The 20,697-nt window shown below is 41.1% G+C and overlaps 5 protein-coding genes across 7 annotated transcripts in view; 3 read left to right on the top strand and 2 right to left on the bottom strand.

Moving 5' to 3' along the window:
- Window positions 1-9,100, top strand: part of LOC135944600 (Krueppel-like factor 6) — a 249,643-nt gene extending 240,543 nt beyond the window's left edge. For both annotated transcript variants that reach the window (XM_065491657.1, XM_065491658.1), the window contains exon 3: window positions 5,956-9,100. In XM_065491657.1, coding sequence (XP_065347729.1) covers window positions 5,956-6,131 — 176 coding nt within the window. In that variant the 3' untranslated portion in view covers window positions 6,132-9,100. The remainder of the gene's footprint in view (window positions 1-5,955) is intronic.
- Window positions 9,101-9,475: 375 nt separating this feature from the next.
- On the bottom strand, window positions 9,476-13,391 carry LOC135944595 (uncharacterized). Its single transcript, XM_065491651.1, has 4 exons — window positions 13,134-13,391; window positions 12,799-12,882; window positions 12,469-12,597; window positions 9,476-12,365 (listed from the first exon to the last, which is right to left on the bottom strand). The coding sequence occupies exons 2-4, from the start codon at window positions 12,865-12,867 to the stop codon at window positions 9,678-9,680; spliced, it is 2,886 nt and encodes a 961-aa protein (XP_065347723.1). The 5' UTR covers window positions 12,868-12,882; window positions 13,134-13,391; the 3' UTR covers window positions 9,476-9,677.
- A 117-nt stretch (window positions 13,392-13,508) lies between these two features.
- On the top strand, window positions 13,509-16,063 carry l(3)02640 (porphobilinogen deaminase-like protein l(3)02640). The gene is made up of 6 exons (XM_065491652.1): window positions 13,509-13,869; window positions 13,932-14,004; window positions 14,063-14,246; window positions 14,304-14,389; window positions 14,524-14,944; window positions 15,578-16,063. The coding sequence occupies exons 1-6, from the start codon at window positions 13,816-13,818 to the stop codon at window positions 15,924-15,926; spliced, it is 1,167 nt and encodes a 388-aa protein (XP_065347724.1). The 5' UTR covers window positions 13,509-13,815; the 3' UTR covers window positions 15,927-16,063.
- A 459-nt stretch (window positions 16,064-16,522) lies between these two features.
- On the bottom strand, window positions 16,523-17,778 carry LOC135944601 (mitochondrial import receptor subunit TOM20 homolog). 2 transcript variants are annotated; one of them, XM_065491660.1, is made up of 5 exons: window positions 17,761-17,778; window positions 17,495-17,700; window positions 17,286-17,380; window positions 17,045-17,221; window positions 16,523-16,945 (listed from the first exon to the last, which is right to left on the bottom strand). In XM_065491660.1, exons 2-5 carry the CDS (start codon window positions 17,622-17,624, stop codon window positions 16,898-16,900), a joined length of 450 nt encoding a protein of 149 aa, XP_065347732.1. In that variant the 5' UTR covers window positions 17,625-17,700; window positions 17,761-17,778; the 3' UTR covers window positions 16,523-16,897. The 2 variants fall into 2 exon arrangements, with proteins under 2 accessions (XP_065347732.1, XP_065347731.1); XM_065491659.1 differs by having other exon boundaries at window positions 17,757-17,773.
- Window positions 17,779-18,194: 416 nt separating this feature from the next.
- LOC135944598 (mitochondrial import receptor subunit TOM40 homolog 1-like) lies at window positions 18,195-20,647 on the top strand. The gene is made up of 6 exons (XM_065491653.1): window positions 18,195-18,527; window positions 18,592-18,860; window positions 18,914-19,019; window positions 19,078-19,292; window positions 20,146-20,242; window positions 20,304-20,647. The coding sequence occupies exons 1-6, from the start codon at window positions 18,356-18,358 to the stop codon at window positions 20,441-20,443; spliced, it is 999 nt and encodes a 332-aa protein (XP_065347725.1). The 5' UTR covers window positions 18,195-18,355; the 3' UTR covers window positions 20,444-20,647.
- Window positions 20,648-20,697: the final 50 nt, after the last annotated feature.

Below are 20,697 nucleotides of genomic sequence, written 5' to 3'. Positions count from 1 at the left end.
GAGAGGGGAGTTGCACCGTTTGATTTATTAAATCCATTATCATCCTCCGCCGTTCTCATTACTATCATCATCATCGCGGACCGAGTGCTCTTTTTATTTCCGACGCAGCATTGTATACACACGGTGGACCAAAATTAATGTGTCACATGATCGGATCGATTTTCATTTAGCGGCAGACTAGCTTGTTGCGATTTCCTTTTCCTCATCGCTGCTGCTGATTATTGTGGCCGTGCACGACATACGCCAAAGGGCCCCAAAGCCGCCGCCGCCACCGTTGTTTGTGCAGCGAAAGCGCAGCCAATGGGAGAAGTGCAATTAATTAATCATTTTGCTGTTTTTCTTTGCAGCAACTTGGCCGGCTGGCTCGGTCGGCCGCGTAGTTTTTCCAATTAAAATTGCGCTGGCAGCTAAAAACAAAAGAGTGCCGCCACTGTTGAGCACTGGCTGTAACTTTCCACTGCTCTTTTTTTCGCCACAAAGCCACTTTGACCGTAAAATGGTCTTCCTGGGAATCAGCCCACGGCCCATGTTTTCCGTTGGACGCCGAGCATTAAGGTTATCATAGTTCAGTGCACTCTTTAGTAGATGATCGGCTGGAATTTTCATTTGAAAACTCTTCACGTGAAATTCAAAACTAACTTGAATTTTTGTCCTCGGGGTATTCCACTCTGGTGAGCACAGACGAGAATTAAAATTTGTTCTTCATTTTCGTTCCTAACTCTTTTTAAGCCGAGAAACCTGCTTAAAATCTCTTTCTTGGCTCCCAGCAATTTTTATCTCTGTAAAACAAATCTCCTAAACAGGATTTTTTTATTTTCCTTGTGCAATATTGTTTGATGATTTTCGAGACGGATCTGATGCAGCTTCCCTGCCTCTCTCGCTTATTTCCTGTCCCGAAAAGCTCAAAACTTGCGTGCGAAATCTCTGCATGTGCGTTGCATTGACAATGGGTCTTAGGCAGGTTGATTAATGTGGACCGAGCGCGTAAATAAAGCGGCGAGATGCGTTCTCGTCTCGAGAAATATGATGATAAAGAATCATCAGGGCTGGCTTAATGCGACCCCGCGCGCCTTGATTAATAGCCTGCGTATTAATGACGCGAGCGAGCGAGCGGCCTGAGGTGTATTACGAGTCATGCTGCATCGGGGGCTTGTTGTCATTCGATACCGCCAACAAGCCCTCCTCCCTCACTGCACACACACACACCAAAGGCAGACCACATTAATAAACAACTTTCTGGGTCGAGTGCAGATCAAACGCCTTGCGATCGCGTGCAGATGTTGCGCCACCGACGAGCTGCAGTTTTTGTTTTGGCTCTCTCTCTCTATCGTCGCACACTCACATACAGAGCAAGCCACCTCCAGGTTGGAAATTGAATCTGAAACTATGGGAGCGTTGAACTGACAAGAGTTTGTTGCCAAGTTCGACGGCTGCACGAAGACAGATGAGGCAGAGAAGACTTTATCACAATTTTTGGCCTCTTCTTTCTCTCTTTCTTTCTCTTCTCTTCTCTAGTTGCTGCAACTTGATTCAATCTTGTCAATTTGGGAAGTTTTGAACTGCGGTCTGAAAAGGTCAATCGTGTCTTTTAGAATACTATTGTGTTCGTTTCAGTGTTACTTAATGAGCTGAAAAACGTCGAATCTCAAAATTTATTTTTATTTTATTAGCATACAAAATCCTATTCAAAAGAGGAACTGATTTTTCTCTTTAAATTTATTCACATTTTTTTGTTTCTTATTTCTTACCCACTTTATAAAAAAAACGGAATGATTCTTCATTTCAATGTTTTATTCTGTTCTCTTGAAACCTCCTCTGTGTTTCGAAAGAAAATTAGTAAATCTGCAATAGGTTGAAAAAGCGAAAAATTCTTTATATTATAGATTTTTATTTAAATTTATAACAAAACTAACTATAACCTTTCGAATCGTTTGACCGCTGTTTGGCCTTATGAATAGGATCCTTTTTTATGCATTTTGCACTTTTCCGAGTTTTTTGTCCAGGGTAATCCATGGAAGCTGTCAATTTTACGACCCCTCACTTATTTATCGAGTGCACTCGAAATCTCCCCCTGAGGCGACACTACTTTTGAAGTGGAATTTCACTTCTCTGTCTTTTTTGTTTCGCGCTCCAAGTGGTCGGCGAGCAGCATCCGACCAAATATTGCCACGGCCGTGTTTATTCGACGGCTTGATTGCGGCGAGGGTGAAAAATTACGCCGGCGAGACGTAATCCAAGAAAGAAAAGATCAAAACTCGCAAGAAACGACGACGATAAAAGAGAATTCGGAGGATGAAATTACAATGCCAATATTTATTAGTGTTGTCTGAAGCACACGCGTCCGAGCCAATTACTTCCGAGAGCGGGCGAGACGCAGGTAGCGTGTGAAACTTTCCGCCCAAATTCGAATAGATAAGCCCGAGAGCCGTCGAAGTTTGGTGCGTGTGTAATACAGTTTTAATTAAAAATCCGTGTCTCCGGCCGGTGATTAGGCAAGGAGGCGGACGGACGGACGGACTTGGTGAGTGACTTGAGCCTTTATTACAGGCAAGTGTATCAAAGAGAGTCGTTAGAATCGGATTACATTGTAGCAGCGAACGTCCGAGTCAAAAGGATATGAGGAAGGACACAGAGCAGCCGACTAGATGGCCAATTGAATTCGCAATCCCTCCCCGGCTATTGCCAAGGGGGTGAATTGACGAGCAGATACGTGATGTGACCCCCTCGCTGCTGCTTTTTTTCATCCCCCGAGGTCCCGCTGGCTGCCCAAAGGCTCGGAATGGAATGAGAATGAGAAAAGGTAGAGCCGAAGTAATGCCAGCGCGTGCGAGCGGGGGTAAGACAGAAGAAGAAATTGCCAGAGGGGGAGCGTACGGAAGAAATTCCCTTTTTCACCTTCTCGCCCGCCCGCCGTCGGTCCCCCTCGAGTGCATTATCTTTGCATAGATAACAAGATATAGAAATTGAGGTGGCGTTAGGGAAACACATTTCAAAATAAAAAGATTTCTGATACGCCGGGAATTATTTTTTTCCGCCGGAACGGCAGGTCCGCGGAGCGTGGAAGATGTAGTGCACCTATAATTCGGCCAATTTCAAAGATGGCTGGAGCCGAGAACGGGGGAAAGGACGCCGCCGCTGCCGCCGCCGCCGTTGCTTTCCTCCAGCTCTTATTGCGAATTAAAAATTTAGACTCGGCTCGCTGTGTTTTTACTTGCGAGTCGGGCAAGAATGTTTATTTTGTAATTCTACGCCAGCCCCTCTTTTGTCGGGCCGGCTGAGCCGAATGCGAGGGGACAAAGACTTAATTAAAATTTAAACTTTTGTCCTAGGCTCGTACTCGACGTTTGGAAAACTTCTTTCGCAGTCGGTCCTTTCCTCGCTGCTCCCCGGGGAGTCGAAAAAGCACGAGCAAGAAAATAAAGTTTGGCTAGAGCAAGTGAATTGCGAGTCACGGTCGGTCCCTGCCCTGCCCCTGCTCCCTAGGTTCTCGGAAAAGAGAGCAGAAACAGGTTGTGCGTGCGTGTCTGAAAACTGCGAAAAGCTGCAATCGTCGTCAAACGAGAATAGCTGGCCTCGAATGGAGACTCGCGATCCTCGATCTTGCATTCCCTAAAATTAGATTTTCGCATATTATAGCTTCCTGAGCATAAATTAGTTTCGAAACTGCCTCTAATATTTGATGTTACTTTCGGCTGGCGTAAATTATGCATCCAAGAACACTCTCCATCGCTTATATTTACCAACAAGTGCGAAATGGTGGTGGATTGAGTACGGCGGAAGCTGCCATTATATGCTAAGAGCTCCTAAAATACACACACTCGCAAAAAATGCACACTTCTTGGCGACGCCAGCGTGTTTTGAGGGGTTTGTCACGTTTGTGTGCTGGATGAAAAAAGCAGCCACTTGCATTTAACAAGCATTTTGTTGTCGCGATGAACGGCACTCCTTTTATCACAAGTACAAAGCACCGCACAATGGCGCTCGAAAAACAAAAGCCGCGGGAAATGCTCTTACTAAACACGAATTCCAACCGAGCCCGTGTTTTTTGTATTAATTGAGAGCTGGTTAAATTTGCCTGTTCGTAAGTAAGCGAGCATTGACTTTGTTTTTGTGCCCTCAAGTGCGAGCAGAGCCCTGCGCTTCGAGCCAGCTGTGAAAATCAACGCAATTAGGGATTTTTGTGCGTAAAATAAACATTTCTTCAGCTCAACGTTTAATTTTGTACAGAGGAAATTTCTTCATTTTATTTAAAAAATTTGCAACGGTGTACGGTATTATAGAATAATTATGAGAACAATGTCCCAAAATAAACTGGAAGACTCTGAAATAATTTTCATTAAATTTGCAACTTGCTACCGCCTGCGCGATTTCTAGTTAGGCTAACCGTCGGGCACGCAGGTGGCGCGTGTTGCCTACGCTCACCCACCTGCTCCCTCAAATCTTCGCCTTTCCTTCAAAATAATCTCACTCGCTCGAGCCTTTAATAAAGTTTGGCAGCCGAGTTTTCGGTTTTTGTTTCGCAACCACGCGCCCCTCGTATTACATTCTCGACACACAAGTTTTGGATGACGTCTTTCTTCGCTCATGCTAATTAACTGCTCATCGCGGAATTAAATTCGTCTCGTGCGTCAACGCGGACTCAGGTTGTTTGTTTCCAAAAGAAATCCTTCCAGGAATAGTTGTAATTGATTTAGCCGATGAGGAAATCACACTAAAGGAGCCCATATTCAAATTTTGGCAGGATGAAAGGCAAACATGCTGCGGACGACGATATTTATTGGCAGGTGGGGGCGGTGTCGCTTGTAATTGAATCCGCACCCCTCGCCAGCTCATGCGCCGATCGTAAAGTAGATGATCTTGTAAGGAGATTGCCGACTGTTTAGTTGGTCTACCGCAGCAGTTTTCAACTTGAAGGAATTAAAATCATACGTTCTACGCCCCTCTCGCTAGAAACGAGGGGGAAGTGATCAGGCCAAATCAGATTCAAAATAGATGTTTGTCCAAAAGCGCTTTTCTTTCCTTCTTGGGACGCAGATTATTTCCTTTGATGATGTGAATAAAATGTTTAATAAGTTGGAGACGAAGATCCAGTTTTTGTCCGGCAACCCTAATATCCGGCCGGATTTTGCGGAAATCTCGGCTGGAACAAATATTTGCCATTCATTTCGCGTAGAGTGGCCCTTGACACGCACCGAAAGTCATCACGCTCGCGAGGCAAAAAGGCAACAAATGGGAATATATTTTCGCATTCCTGTTGTGCGTTTCCGGCCGCCACAAAGGTGGCAATATGTTTCCTTTTCGCTGGCTCGCTCTCTTTCACCAAAAAGTCAAACAACATTTCCCAACTCTCCAGAAGGTCTTGACCCACGGGGACACAATCTCTTTGAGCAGAGCCGCCCTCGTAATATCGGGCCCTCCCCAAGGAGGATTGTCACTCAAACTGGCCCGCCAACAAGAAAGAACAGCAGCAGAGATATTCAAAAGTGTCCCTGAAATTTCCATTTCGACCGTGGAAAAACTGCTGCGCGCATATAAGCCGGCTCCCTAGCGACTTTAAGCAGCAGGGAAGAACAAAATGCAGAAAGGCGACAGAGGCTGATTGTGTTCTCACCCCTATAGCTTTTTAATGGCCTATTTAGAAAAACTGCGGTGTTGACTTTAAAAAATCTCGAGATCGAGAATAGTACAATTATTATTGAATTTGTTTTCAATTTAAAATTGTTCTTAAAAACTGCATTGCTATACATATTTAAATTTTTGCATTTGGTTGCTTCATCCTAATGAACGATATATTGAATTTATGTGCACCCTTTGTTTATGTAGGGTTTCATCCCCTTGATATCTGAGATAAACCTTGCCCAGATATAGACTAATTATTCCTGTAAAGCAATGAGATCTTTTGTTCCCTTTTCTGTCCAGTGATATTGTGCCCTAATCTTTTTGTGTCTGTTACAGGCGAAAAGCCGTACCGCTGCTCGTGGGAAGGTTGTGAGTGGAGATTCGCTCGATCTGACGAGCTGACGCGTCACTACAGAAAGCACACGGGCGCCAAGCCGTTCAAGTGCCGACACTGCGACCGCTGCTTCTCGCGCTCGGACCACCTGGCGCTGCACATGAAGCGCCACACGTAATCGCACCTGTACATAGCTAGCGTTAGGGAGATGATTGTGTTAATAATTAAGATACCCATGACCCTCCCCAAGCACTGCCATACTCTCTCCAGGGATACATTAATACATAAACATGATAATCGGGGCCAGTGTATGTGTGTTAATCCGACGCTATTCATCTCATGTAAATATCACGCGGCTTTGTGCGAGCAGGCCGATGCTCGAAGGAAGGATTTCGTTCGTTGTTTTTTTTAACTGCCGAGTACATTTCTATTTTTTTCTCACAGTTTTATCTCGCGCCTCGTTTTCGTTTTACCAAATTTTATCGATTATTTATGAAGTTTTTCCTTCGAAGATTTTTGCAATTTAATGACGTACCTTTTTTCTGATTTATAAATTATTTATGTGTCAGTATTCAATGTGTTACCAGTATTTTAGAATTGTAAGGCTCTCGTTTTGCTATATTTGTGATTACAAATGATTTCGGAGTTTATATCGTGTTGTTTTAAAATTTTAATCTATTTTATGATTTGAGTACTGCGCTGATTATTTTTGTACGTCATTGTCATTACCGATGAATACGGAAAAATCGATAGTTCCCACCGCGACAGTTACGTTCTGGAAGAGATTTTTGGCAGAGGGTATTTATTAATTATCGCAATCCAAATCATGCAAAATTTATATTATTGCAGAGAGTTCAATGTTTCATTGAAAGAAATGGTTATTATGAAAATTGTGATGAACTTCTATTTAAGATTAGGATGGGTATTTTGTAAATATAGGATAGTGATCACGTGTTAATGATAGTGTTTTTTAATTAAAAATTGAAAATTTATGAATTGATTACTGATATGTAAAGTGTAGAATCGCGTTAAGGCATTAGGAATAATCTCTTTTCCTCTATCATGGGCCATTTCATTGTCTGATACCAAATCACGTTTGTGTAGTTAGTAGAGCGGAGATCAGAAGATGTAATTCCTATATAAATATATTTCGTTACATTTCGTTACTCGACAAGACTTAAAATTGATTTCCGCGCACTGGCAAACAAAAAATAATCGCTTTTGATTCGGAGCCACTCACCCAATTAATTAATCGTTTCCCCCGAAAAACCTGTCACGCAAGTCCAAAATTTTCCAATCAAAACGTCTTCCTTTTTGAGATAATAAACAAAAATTGAACGGATTTGGATTGCAAGCAGCACAAAATTGTTCTTTACAACAGAAGCACAAATTAAGGTTACAATTAAGTGACAGGTTTTGCAAACGATTCCCAGTTTCGTTGTCGCGTCATTTTCCAAAATTTGGTGATATACAAGTGTAAAACAACATTTCACTATATGCGGTCCTAACAAACACGTACGAATAAGGGAGAAACACAAAAATGCTGTGAAAACACACACACAACTTCGCGTTCTCATCATTCATTCACAACTCCTTCTCACCCCCCAGCTGGTGGTTAAATTCGAGACATAATTTGATTCATTGCCTAGGTTTAGTTATCGAGCAATTAGTTGTAATGGATTTAGTAAATATGTATCGTAACGATGTGTAGCAGCAAACAAACGTTTTCCACAGGAAAAATTCAAACCACACACCCACACACACACAAACACTCAGATTTCTTAGCATCTTGTACAATAATTGCAAATTCCATATTGCAGCAAGAAAAAATGATAATTAAAATACAACGATGATGGATGTTCAACTTTTAAATTGTCTTAGAATCTATACATTTTTGGATTTTTGATGTGGAACATATATATTTTAGTTTTTCCAGGCACCCATCGCAACTGTACTCAAAAGTAGTGCCGTAGAATGTGCGTTATTCTTGGTGGTAGTTTTTGGATACACACAGACACACACACACACACACACAGTTGATTAACACACACACTCACGAAAAATTGACAGTTATTTTTCCAAATAAGAGATATGAGAAAATTGTGAGAGGAAGGATTCAATAGAGAGGCAAATTTAAATGGGACATTTCAGCGATATTTTTGTAAAATGATTTTTTTAAAAACGCAAATAAATAAGAACAAGCACAGTACTTGTCATGGAATGGAACATGAGGACATGAAATATGGTGGATTGAAATTTGAAATTTTTTACTTTTATGAACTGTTTTTGTACAGATCTATATATGTAAGTATTAAAGCTATATAGAAAAAAGGAAAACGCAAAGTTAAAAAAAACCGTTACTCTGTCTCTACCAAGGGCCGGAATACGCAACAAAAAAATGATAAAAAGAAGAATTCGTAGTGCATAATGTTGTTGTTGTCGTCGATGCATTAATTAAAAATGTTTGTGCCATGATTTGATGCACAAAATAAATTTCAACTGCGTATATTCTGAATGTAATCCGTTTTGCGCTTCGTTCTCTGAATATGTTCAACTTAATCTATGAGTTCTCTGTTACCAGTGCGAACAAGTCGTCTTTTCGCTGTCTCACTCTCTGTCTCATTTCCATTCACAAATCATTATCACGAGAATTCCCTATTTTATTTAATATATTCATACTACACAGTAAGGCTAGATGTAAATTAAATTTTTGTACAACTTATTATTATACATGTATATTTAAGATCTTTTATAATTTAAAACTGCAAAAAGAAACATTCAACACCATAAAATAACGTGAAATCGTTTAGTTGACTGATTGATTCGACTTTTTATGTTAAATTTGATACACACGTGGGAAAAATGCAAATGGATAAGTGAGAAAATTTATTTTTGTGTGCATATCGCATGAGGGGATGCGACCGATTCTATTGTAGTATTGGGGCATTTTCAAAATTACAGAGCGTGTGTTTGTTGAAAGTGATAAATCTCAATTGGTGGAAATCCAAATTTTGCAATGATACGGTACAGCACTGTTCTAGGAAAAAGTTATCAGACTGATTGAATTGTAATCTGCTCCCGGACACTGCATCTCGCGAGCAGGAATTGAAGAGTTTTTAAAATTGGCCAATGATTCACACAAATTTTCGTTTTTTGTTTCACAAAAGCACACCCACACCCGAAATCAGCCCAGCAATTTCATTAGCGTATACAATAAAATCTAAGAAAGAGATGATGTGAGATATTCCCTCATATTAGCAATGTAAAATAGAGAACAGAATTTATATGAAAATAATGAAACTCATTCGAAAAAATGTACAATTGAGATATGGGAAAATGGTGAAAATACTGTGTATAAAATTAAGAATATTGTGCATGTCATTGAGTGAACATAAAATTAAAATAAAGTATGTTCCTGTTATATGTTTCGAAATAAAACCTGGCTGTTTCATTTTTCCTCATTTACCTAACACTCATTTTCAGATGACACAACAACTATGGTTTGTATAATAAAAAGGGAAGTTATAGGAATCATTATCAATTAAGTTTATTTAGTCCTGCTACAATTTTTTTAAGATCATAATCTGTTGCATTTCATTAATGGCTCGGATTTCTTAATATACGATAGAATATGCAATAAACGTAAATAGGAAAAGAGTTAGGAATTTTTGTTTCATTGAGATGCTTTTTCCTTAAAACTAAAATGACACTCTTTGGTGTGTGTCTACTCCTTTTGGAATGCCAGGTGGACAACATGTTCATATTCTTCGGCTGTTATCTTGTACTTTGTGCAGTTGGTTTCCGTTTCCTCATTCTCATCTGGCTCCCGGCGCATCGAAATGCAATGTAATTCTCGGATTGTTCTTTTCGATAGTGTATAGAGATGGGCAAGTTGAAGTTCCAACGCTTCCTTGGTAATCCTGAGAAATTCCTCAGGTGGAACACCGTTGGATAGGTGCTCTGCCAGTTGCGCGACGAATTCGTTGTGGCACTTGTAAAAGTGGTCTCCAAACTCGTTGTGAGGCAAAACATTATAGCACAACGGGCAGACGTGCCTCGGATGGAAAAATGGGTTTCTCTCGTCGGGAGTTTCGTGGAACATATTGCACAAGGGGCACCTGGTCTTGATCATTAGCGTGGGGGCAGTGCAGGCACCGTTTAAGTCACGCGAACTGAAATACGCGTCCAGGGTGGACGCTTTGCAGGCAGCAGCATGCTGGAGCAGCGTGCTGACCGAGGGAAAAGGCAACGAGCAGAGGCTGCATTTGAGCAAATCCAAATGCGCCTCAGCGTAGTGCTCGTGTAGGTCTTCGGCGCATTGGGATCGGTTTTCACAAAGCAGAACGTTGCACGACCTGATGGCGAAATGCTGCTGCATGACGTGAATCACCAGACCCATGGCATCGCGCTTGTTGGAAATCAGCACGTTCAAGTCGCAGGAAGGGCACCGCGTGAATGTTGAGAGCAGTTTGCCGCCACTGGCCTCGTCGATGCTGAAGCTGCACTTGTCGCACTCGTAGTTGTAGCCCTCCTTCTTGACGAAATTGTGTTGCGTGAACTTGTGGAGGTAGAAGACTGGGTGGAAAAACAGGGGCTTGCTGTGCGCCTCGCACTTCCTCATCTTCAGCGTCGTGCAGTCGCGGCAGCACGGCGTCATGTGCAGGTTCCAATGCTGGCTCTCCCCGCGATCATCGACCAATACTTTAACTCTGCAGAAGATACAATAGCTGTTTAATACAAAACTGGTGTTCTTGTCCCCTTTGGAGAAGTTGCAAAGAAACAGGCTTTTGAACAAATCCGAATGTCGACTTATGTATGGCCCCAATTTCGCCAATTCGGTCAAATTCTTCTCCAAATTTGGGTGCTTTGCGGCGTAGTGCTGAGAGACTTTTCTAACTACGTCGCCACACAGGTGGCACACGTAAATTGGATGGTGATCCGTGTGCAACTCCAATGTCTTCAACGAGTGTAGTTTTATGCTGCATATGCTACATACTGTCGACGTGAACAAGTTGCATATTTCGGCTGACTGCTGCACGTGGCTAAGTTTGCTCATGTATAACGTTTCGCACTGAAAATGGCGAGCGTACCAGTCTGCCAATTCTCTATTGCAGGAGCAGCGTCCCTTCTCACAGTTCCGGTAAATGTATCTTTCAATCTGCGGTGAAAATTGACAGCTTCCGCTCTTTTTCCACAGCAAGTGCTGCAACACGTGGTAATTGTTTTCAGTGATCAAGAAGCTGCACTCATTGCACTTGCGAGTTGTACTGATGAGCTTTATGAGTTGGTCGTGTGTGACAGCCAAAGTACAATGTCGGCAATGCATCAACTGGTCCGTAACTTTGACAAACGAGTGCTGCGTGAATTTGTCAAAGTACTCGTCGGAAATGAGATAGTGCCACTCTGCATGCTCTTTGCAGAAAACGGAAGGAAAACTCTTCGAGCACGATTTGCAGCAAGGCGTAAAGTGCACCTGAAAATGATTCCACGCGTCTATGTCACTGTGCAGCTGTAGTTTGCACATTTGGCAGATTTTTCCTTCCGAGACCATCAATTCTGCCATCACTTTCATTGGCGTGACGGTAACCAATAAGTCCAGAGTGGTTTTCGCGCAAAGAGATTTGCAAGAACATTTGGCTGCATCCAAGATCAGCGTCGGATTTACTGATTTTCCTATTCCAAATTGCTTGATCATGTCGTCCGAACTTAAAACTTTGTTTAAGTCTTGGCAAGTGTCAAAGTGAGAATTAACAAGAAAATCCAAACTTTTGCAATTAGAACGGCAAACGGGGCATTGGTGAAAGTGCTGCTCCAACTTTAAGTTCATGTGGTTTTCCAAAAGGCTGTAGTTGAACGTTGTAAATTCGCACCAAGTGCACCTCAAGTGAGGAGCATTCGGCTGATCTGGTGACATGCGATTGTGGTCCACAAAATCGACAGCTTTCTTCAATCTGTGATGGCTGATGACCCAAGAGCATCTGTGACAGACGACTTCTTTGTTGAAGCAATGCGTGTACCTGTGCTTCTTCAGAGCGTAAGGATTTATGGTGATGAGATCGCAAACTTCCGATTTCATTATCCTACACTTGTGAGTGATAGACTGGAAGTGGTTTTCGATAGCATTGTTGGGTAGGCTAATATCGCATAGCATGCAATGGTATGTGACGCAGTGCGCGCAGATCATGTGGTTCACAAAGGTGTTTGCCCAGATGGTTTTGAACTTGCAAGCCTTGCAGGTATAGTTGTCCTGGTCTGGAGGTTTGTGATTGGCCATCACATGGAGCTTCATCTTGTTGAACGACGGAGACCTGAATTTGCAGTGATATATGCACTGGAATACTGGCAAGAGAACTGGCGCACAGTTTTCTGTAAAGAAGGTGGTGACTGAGACTGGTTGTTGAAGAACTCGAATCTGAAACAAATAATAAGCCGTCACGTGTAGAGAACCTCCTAATAAAATTAAACGAGAGAGAAATTATTAAGTAATAATGATTATTATTGCTTCTATATATTACCTCTGGATCATCCGCGATACTCGCATTCTCTTCTGCCGTGTTGCAAGGTGTTTCTTGAGGAATGCCGCCATTGGTTTTCAGTCTGGTCTTATTTTGTTCTAGAGGTGAGATCGGTTTTGCTGGTGTCACCTAAGGTGATTTCAAAATGTATAAGTACATACATTTTTCTCAAATTAGAGTAATGATATTAGATGTATAGCAAGAGTGTGTGAAAATGTTCTTCCTGCTTTAGCGCATGCATCTTGTGTACAGTAATTGATTGACTCACACACAAATGTGCGTAAATTAAACCAACTATGTAGTTACTTTTTAATGGTTGAACTTACGTACCTTCGCCAGTATCATTGGCCTTTTAATCTCCCTCAGCGTTAATTGCGGTCTCTTGTTTGATTCCGACATGGCCTGTATGGTAACCTGAATTAAAATAATTACGTTATAGGTGAGTAAGTATGAATTATGCTGTAGCAATCATAGAAAATGAGCAGGAAATTAACACAAATTTTGCGCTGTGGAGTAGCGCAATCACATAAACTTTTGTCTTGATTTTTTTGGGTGGTTTTGGGAGATAATGAATTCATTTGGCAGATATAAATAATACTAAAACAAGATGCATAATAAATATGTAGTTGTATTTTACAAGTGATAATAAATATCAAATAAATCACCTCTTCGGCTAAACTATCCCAACGATGATAGATATTCCTTTGGATTTGTTGGCATGATACATATTTATGGACAAAGTAGAGATATATGTAATGTAGATGCACTTTTCACCGAAGCTTTTCGTATCCGCCGCCCGTACTTTTTTAAATGGGATTCTCTTAAGAACTGGTGAGATGTTTAACGCGGCGGAAACCTGTAATTTTTCCTGATAACAACATTATTTAATTTGCTCTTTGCTCCCACCGTTTCCACGGTTTGCTTTGATTTTGATTCTCACTTGAGGCTTGAGCAGGCTTGAGCGGGCTTGAGGCAGGTCAAAACACGATTTGGTGGGCGTAACTTTGTCACATGTTGAAAGACACGCCTACTTTCGACCACATTTCAATTTTATCCATGCACATTGCACCCCTGCTCTTGCACTCGGCTAAAGCAAGGCGGTATTACAAATTTTCTGGGGAGACCGAGTTGGCCAGCGTGACCCTGTTATCGTAGCCGAAATTATTATCTTAACGACAACTCTTTCGACTTTTTACATACTGCTAAAATCAGACGTGCTTTCGCAGCAGCAGTGAAATGAGCTCGTTGCCTTGATGAGTTTGCGCTACTTTTACTGAAGTGCTTGTTTCATAATATCGAAAAACCTTTCCTGAAAACTACACGTGTTTCGTGTAATACCAAACAGCTATGGATTCTGGAGACGGCGAAAAGGTTGTTAAAGTGGGCTCCAGAAAGAGTCAGGTAGCTAATAGAAACTTTCTGTGATAATTTCCATAAAGATTAATAATTCATTTAAATTTCAGCTGGCCTTAATTCAAACTAACAGTGTTATAGACTCATTGAAGCTATTTCACCCAAACGCACGTTTTGAAATAGGTAAAATTTTGTTTCTTATGCACCTACAGTTTCATAATAATATTCACATCATTTGCAGTTGAAATGAACACCACTGGAGACAAAATTTTAGACAAGCCACTCCCAAAGATTGGAGAGAAAAGTTTATTTACGAAAGAACTGGAGGTCGCCTTGGAGGAGGGCTCTGTTGATTTTGTTGTGCACTCCCTTAAAGATTTACCAACGACACTACCAGACAATTTAGCGATTGGCGGAATTTGCAAGTAAGATTGTCATACTTGTTCCTATTTGCACATTGACAAAAAAATTATTTTCTTTAGGCGCGAAAACGCGAGAGATGCTGTTATTATTCATCCAAAATTGGAAGCTAAAAGTCTGTCTGAACTGGCTAAAAACAGCATAGTTGGTAAATTGTTATTTTTCTGACAATGATTGCGTTTACAGATACTTTGATTCACATGTTGAACAAGATCTGATAAGATAGTATTTTATTGTTTCTTATGTATCACTGTGAGAATAAACAATTTCATTCATTCTCAGGCACAAGTTCACTGAGACGGGTTGCCCAAGTGCGACAGTTGTACCCCGACTTGGAGGTGAAAAGCATCAGAGGCAACCTGAACACGCGCCTCAGCAAGTTGACAAATTCCGTTGTTGATTCAAACAACAAAGATGCAGAGAACCCTCTGCAATACTCAGCCATCATGTTGGCCGTGGCAGGAATTGAGAGGATGGGCTGGGAAAATAAAATCAGCCAGATACTGGAGCCCAGCGAAATCATGTACGCAGTTGGCCAGGGCGCTCTGGCCATTGAGTGCAGGTCTGACGACCAGAAAACTGTTGACTTTTTGGCCCCCTTGCACGACCGCAGCACGGTGCTCAGGGTAGTTGCGGAAAGGAGCCTTTTGAAGAAACTTGGAGGGGGATGCAGCGCTCCTGTGGCAGTGAATTGCACCCTCGAGTAAGTTTTTATTTTCTTAAACGCTGTTTATTATAAATGTATAGATAATACAACTGGGTGATTTTATAGCTGACAGCTTAAATTGGTGGACTGCTAAATTAAATCATTGTTTTTTAAGATTTAAACATTCAAAATTCAGCTGCAATATATTTTTAAATCGAATATAAGCTTAAACTATCTTTAACTTGATACTATGAAATTAGAGATGAAAAAAGGAATTTACTATTCCAGCTCAGATTATTTAAAAATGCAAAAATTTTCTGCAAATTTGCAAAACACAAGATATAGTAAAACATACTTTTGAGATATTTTCCACTTCTTCATCCCTGTTAATTTTGTTTCAATTTTTATGACAGTAAATTTGCACACTTTGTAAATTCATTTAACGCACCTCATATCGTTTGATGTGTTAGTGTTGCTGTTTATATCCAATTGTAAGGTGCTAGAGCCATATTATTATTTTTTTTGCTATTTTATGTTCTGCCACTTTTTAATCCGTGAATATTATGGTATTTTTCAAAGAAATTGTTTAATGTAATTTACAAAACAAATTTGGGAGTTTTGATGCTGTGGTTAAATTTTGTGCTGCTGTTATTTTGTTTCACAAGAATTGAGGTTCAATTTATTTTGCAGCGACAACGATAATTTGAGTCTAGAAGCGGGAGTGTGGAGTTTGGATGGAAAGAAAAGTCTGAAAAAGAAGTTAAGCGCGGTGATTGCCACTAAGGACGAGCCACCGAAGAAGATGACCAAAAAGGAAGATACCCTCTTTGCTGGTATCTTAGCAGGAAAGCTATTAAAAGACGAGCTAGAAATGGCACAAGACTTGGGGATCAAAGTCGCAGAAGAATTGGTCGCTGAAGGAGCCTTGGATATCATGGAGGAGGCGAGAGCCGAAAACGAGAAGCCAGAAGAGGTCAAAAAGTTCAAAGAGGAAATTAAAAATGGTGCTAGTGACAAGTTGGTTCAAGAGCAAAGATAATTCTGCTATCACAACTGTATATTTTTAGATCGCAGGGTACCAACTGCCTATTGCATCGGTGTTAACTAGAATAACCTTTGGTGCCTGTTACTTATATTTTGTTAGTCTTTTTACATAAATTGTTATGGCAGTTATAATTTGATCTTTTCTTCCTAAAACTTAGACCTTATCATCGCAGGCCACGTTAAATCATTTTATAAGAAATGGGACATTAATATGCCAAATTAGGGTTGATATTTATTAACTAAATTATCAGGATGAGGCGCGTTCAATGAGGCTGTAGCATACACTTCTCTTTTGATTGACAAAACTAAGAATGCTTATTATTTAGAGGTCTCAGCCAGCCGCTGATGAAAAAGGGTCAAAATTTTAAAAGAGGTCTTCCAGCCAGCAGCCATTTGGGCCTTTAAGAACTATCACACTTCACGTTTAAAATATTGTCAGCCGCGTAAACTGCTAGTCCCACCAGCCACCGCCTTAAATCTTGCGGCTGAGACCTCTATTATTATTTATTCAATTTTGTTATGAGCCATTTAAGAGGCTAATCCATTTACAGTACACCTAACACTCTGGAAGACAAAATTAAAAAGCATGACTTATATATTTATATTTTATTTGACAAGCATTAGACGTGTAGGCACAGGCATTTCTTTACAATGCCTGCTGTTTTGTTTTATTTTGTCGAACAACAATATTGCCATGCTGGAACACAAAATAACATTCATAACACAGCCACATTTTCCGTGCGGCGCGTAAGGTATACCAATCCTGGCGTGACACTTTCTTTTTTAACGAGATGGGAATTTATTGCAGAAAATGTCTATCAGTGAGTAAGTGTCTATGCACAGTTCATTAAAACGTTCTACTACAAGGCTGGGTTGAACTTCTTCCATGGGCACAGCTACACTACACTTTTGTTAGAAGCCATCTCCTGCCAGATCATTTATTTAATTTGCTACAGCGAACTTTTCTTATTCAACATCGTCTTCGGAAACAGTTGCGTTGTTGCTGGGGAATCCCTGTGATTGAAAAATAGAAAATGGTGAGTAATGAGCCATTAGCTCTTGCGTAAGCAATCTTTAAAGATTAAAAATGACAGCGATGCCGAAACAACAAACCTTGTTCATGATCGTGGGCAACTGCTGCATGAGTAGGAAGAAGACTTGTGGGGGCAGAGTCTGCTGGAGCACCTGGAGGAGCTGCTGAGGTTGGCCGCAAACTGACACGGCGTTTGCCAAATGCTCAACTCCACCTTCAACGTCTCCCTGGCCCAAGAGCTCTTCACCGAGTTGCACCTAAACACGCGTCACGTAAATGAGTTTATTTATATCTCTTTCTACGAGTCATTTAGCAGTTTACCTCTTGAATGAAGAACTTCTGAACGGCCTCGTGGTCATTCATGTTCGGCAGCTTTGAGCTCGTGTTTTTCAGGTTGGCCTTCATGAGACGGCGGCCTGCAAGAATTAATCGTCGTCAGCGAGTCCATCGAAATACAAATTTGTCATGAGAGACGTCAAAGCGTGGTGTGATTGAAATAAATGCGTAAATATGCAATGCAAGTGACTCACGCTCCCTGAGCTTCTTTTTGAAGTTAGGGTCCATCCTCCTACATCTATCGAAGTAGACACAATAGCCCAAGAAGATTGTCCCACAAATCCCTGCAGCAATTCCCAGGGTGGTTTTGGAAATCATTGTCATGTTTATACCGAATGCCTTGTGCCGAATAACTTTGTGCTGCCGAGTTCGATAAATTTCAGGATTCCAGTGGTGTGGCCTTGAACAGAAACAAATGAATCACATGGGGAAAGACGGGGACCAGAACAGGTGCACCAACACTTCCAAACAGTACCAGAAAGCAGAAATTGTTTCTAATACATTATTCGTAGAATAAAAATTTTGCTTCGAAAATGACTGATATAAATGTAAAACCGTATTTTGTCTCTTTAAAAAATTTGCAAGTTTTGTGATTTTTAATGATAGTGATGCAATCTTATTGTAGGTGAAATCATGAACTTAGGTGAATCAACAATAAAAATGGGTTTCCATAATCTCATGATCATTGTTATGTTGCTTTGCAACACTCTAACCATTTGGGGAGAAATTTGCAACGAATCCACCATTTAACAAAGGTACACAATATTACTTTTTATCATTATCATAGCTACTTCGATTCAAAAAATGGCTACCCTGCGTGTCTTTTGTTAACTGCTTACTGCTGCTTACTAATACTAAGTTGCTGCCACCACCGGCAACTCCCTTAAATAAATCAGAGACTGCTGCCATGCTGCCTGACTGACGGAAAGCGAAATATTCGGCTAAAAATTTGAAATTGGCTTTATTTCCTGAACATCGCCGACTGAAACGAACGCACGAGCGCGCCGAGATAAAGTTAAGTTACTTCATCTGTAATTCATAAAAGCCGCAGCAAAATGGGTAACGTCTTCGCATCGAGTTCGCCACCTCCGGCAGCAGTCCCCATTCCTCTTGGCCCATCACCGACAGCACCTGAAGAAGAGAAAATTTTAAGTCCCTCGCCATTAAGCAAAGACCCCAGTCTCATTAACCCAGGACCCATGGAGGAGTTGCATCGAAAGTGCAAAGGTAAAAACGCCGAGAAAATTGATCTCTCCTCACAAAACTGACTAATGTTGTTCACTGTTTGCAGAGGTGTTTCCCATGACTTTTGAGGGAGCGAAATTCATGGTAAACAAAGGCGTCAGTCAACACTTTCAAATCTCCCACACACTGAATATCAGCTCAGTAAATCCTGCACAGTCTGGATATAAATTTGGAGCAAACTACGTAGGAACAAACCAAATCAGCCCCTCGGAAGCGTTTCCAATTTTTGCAGGAGACATCGACCCCAGTGGCACCCTAAATGCCAACATTATTCATCTCATCCAGCCACGGATATTGGGAAGATTTGTTTCCAAGGTTTTAATGCCACAGCTTGATAGGAAAATCTGTCTGACATTTTTCTCTTTCAGATCCAGGCAAGCAAAGTTGTGGGCATGCAAGGCTCAATGGACTACAAGGGAGATGACTTTACAGCCTCTCTTACGGCAGCTAACACTGATATTGTCACTAACTCGGGTTTGTTAAAGCCTTGACATTGGTGAATTTTGTATTTTAAAACGCGGTATTGGCGTAGGTGTTCTTGTTGGCCACTACCTGCAGTCGGTGACCAAGAATGTGGCTCTTGGTGCTGAACTGGCTTACCAGTACGGACCACAGGTGCCGGGTTTCCATGCCACCGTCATAAACGTCGCTGGACGCTACACATGCGACCAGTTCACAGCCAGCGGCACTGTCGGCGCTTCTGGCGTCCACGCCTGCTACTACCAAAAATGCAGTGATACTCTTCAGGTTAGTATTGAGTCTCTTACGCGGTTCTTAAAGATCAAATCATTTCATCCTTTAGGCTGAGGAAGTTCTGAAATATTTTTTTTCTGGTCGGGTTAGTTGGAAAAATTAAGACTAGATTTGTTTGTATTTGTAGAGCGAGTTTCAAATTTCAAATATTCAAATAAATTACTTTTATTTATCTGGCTAAAATAATAAAATATGCAATGTATCTGTAAAATATTTCTTTGCTGGGTCACTTATCTACCTTAGTACTTAAAAATCAAACAATAGTAAATAATATTAGTTTAAAATCCTTCTGCTCTTTGGAAAGGTATGCAGTAATAATTGCTTTGGCTTTCTTTTAATCATTGCATTACAATTTTCGTACGTATAATTAGAGGTCTCAGCCACGAGATTTCACGCAGCGGCTGGCGGGACCGGCCTAGCCGATTTTACCGCCTGGCGGCCGCTGGCGCGGCTGACGATAATTTAAACGTGAAGTTTAATAGTGCTTACTAGCCAGATGGGTCGGAAGACATTTTTTCCTCCTGCACTCGTTAATTTTTGACCATTTTCACCGGCGGCGCAGCGCGGCTGGCTGAGACCTCTTCTCAAATTTTTTTGATCACTCTAGTTTTTCATATTTCTTTACTCTTTAGTAGCCCTTAAAATTAAATTACTTGATTAAAATACCGTTGTTAATTCATCATAAGATTTGTAGGATTATGAATTAAGAGGAAACTGTCACAATTTTTTTTAAATCAAATTAATTGCTATTTAAATTCATTTTTACCTCTTATAAATTATAGTGTTGCATGGATTTGCTTGCCACTTCTTTTTTTAAAATTTCTTATTACTTTTTGCTTGATTGCAGATCGGTGTGGAGCTGGAAACCAATCTTAGAATTCAGGAATCTACCGCACAAATTGGCTACCAGATCGACCTTCCCAAGGCTAATTGTGTTTTCAAGGGTGAGAGCTGAGCACAACCAGATCTAAATTTGTGATATTTACTAATACTCAATCATTGCAGGTATGGTGGACACCTCGTGGACCGTGGGCGCAGTTTTGGAGAAGAGACTGCTGCCGATGCCCTTCACTCTCAGCCTGAGCGGTACAATGAACCACCGCAATGGACAGTTCCGACTCGGTTGTGGCTTTGTTTTAGGCTGAGCGAAGACGCTGCATTCAGAATTAGTTATGTTATGTTTTTAAGATCAATCGAGATAATGGCAGGTTGGATTCCTGATAGCTGACCAAATTTTAAAAAGTACTCTCGCATTTCCGAAGTTGCATCATCTCTGTTGTTGGCTGACTAGTCAGGAGCTCCGATGTGTTATCAATAAATCATAGTGTCCTACTTGCGTTAAGCAAAGACATCACATTGTCTTATTTGAATGCTGGACTAGTTAAAGCTGATTTAGGGT

This window comes from Cloeon dipterum, chromosome 4 (assembly GCF_949628265.1).
Source record: "Cloeon dipterum chromosome 4, ieCloDipt1.1, whole genome shotgun sequence".
Taxonomy (NCBI): domain Eukaryota; kingdom Metazoa; phylum Arthropoda; class Insecta; order Ephemeroptera; family Baetidae; genus Cloeon; species Cloeon dipterum.
This window is presented reverse-complemented; position numbering and strand designations above follow the sequence as displayed.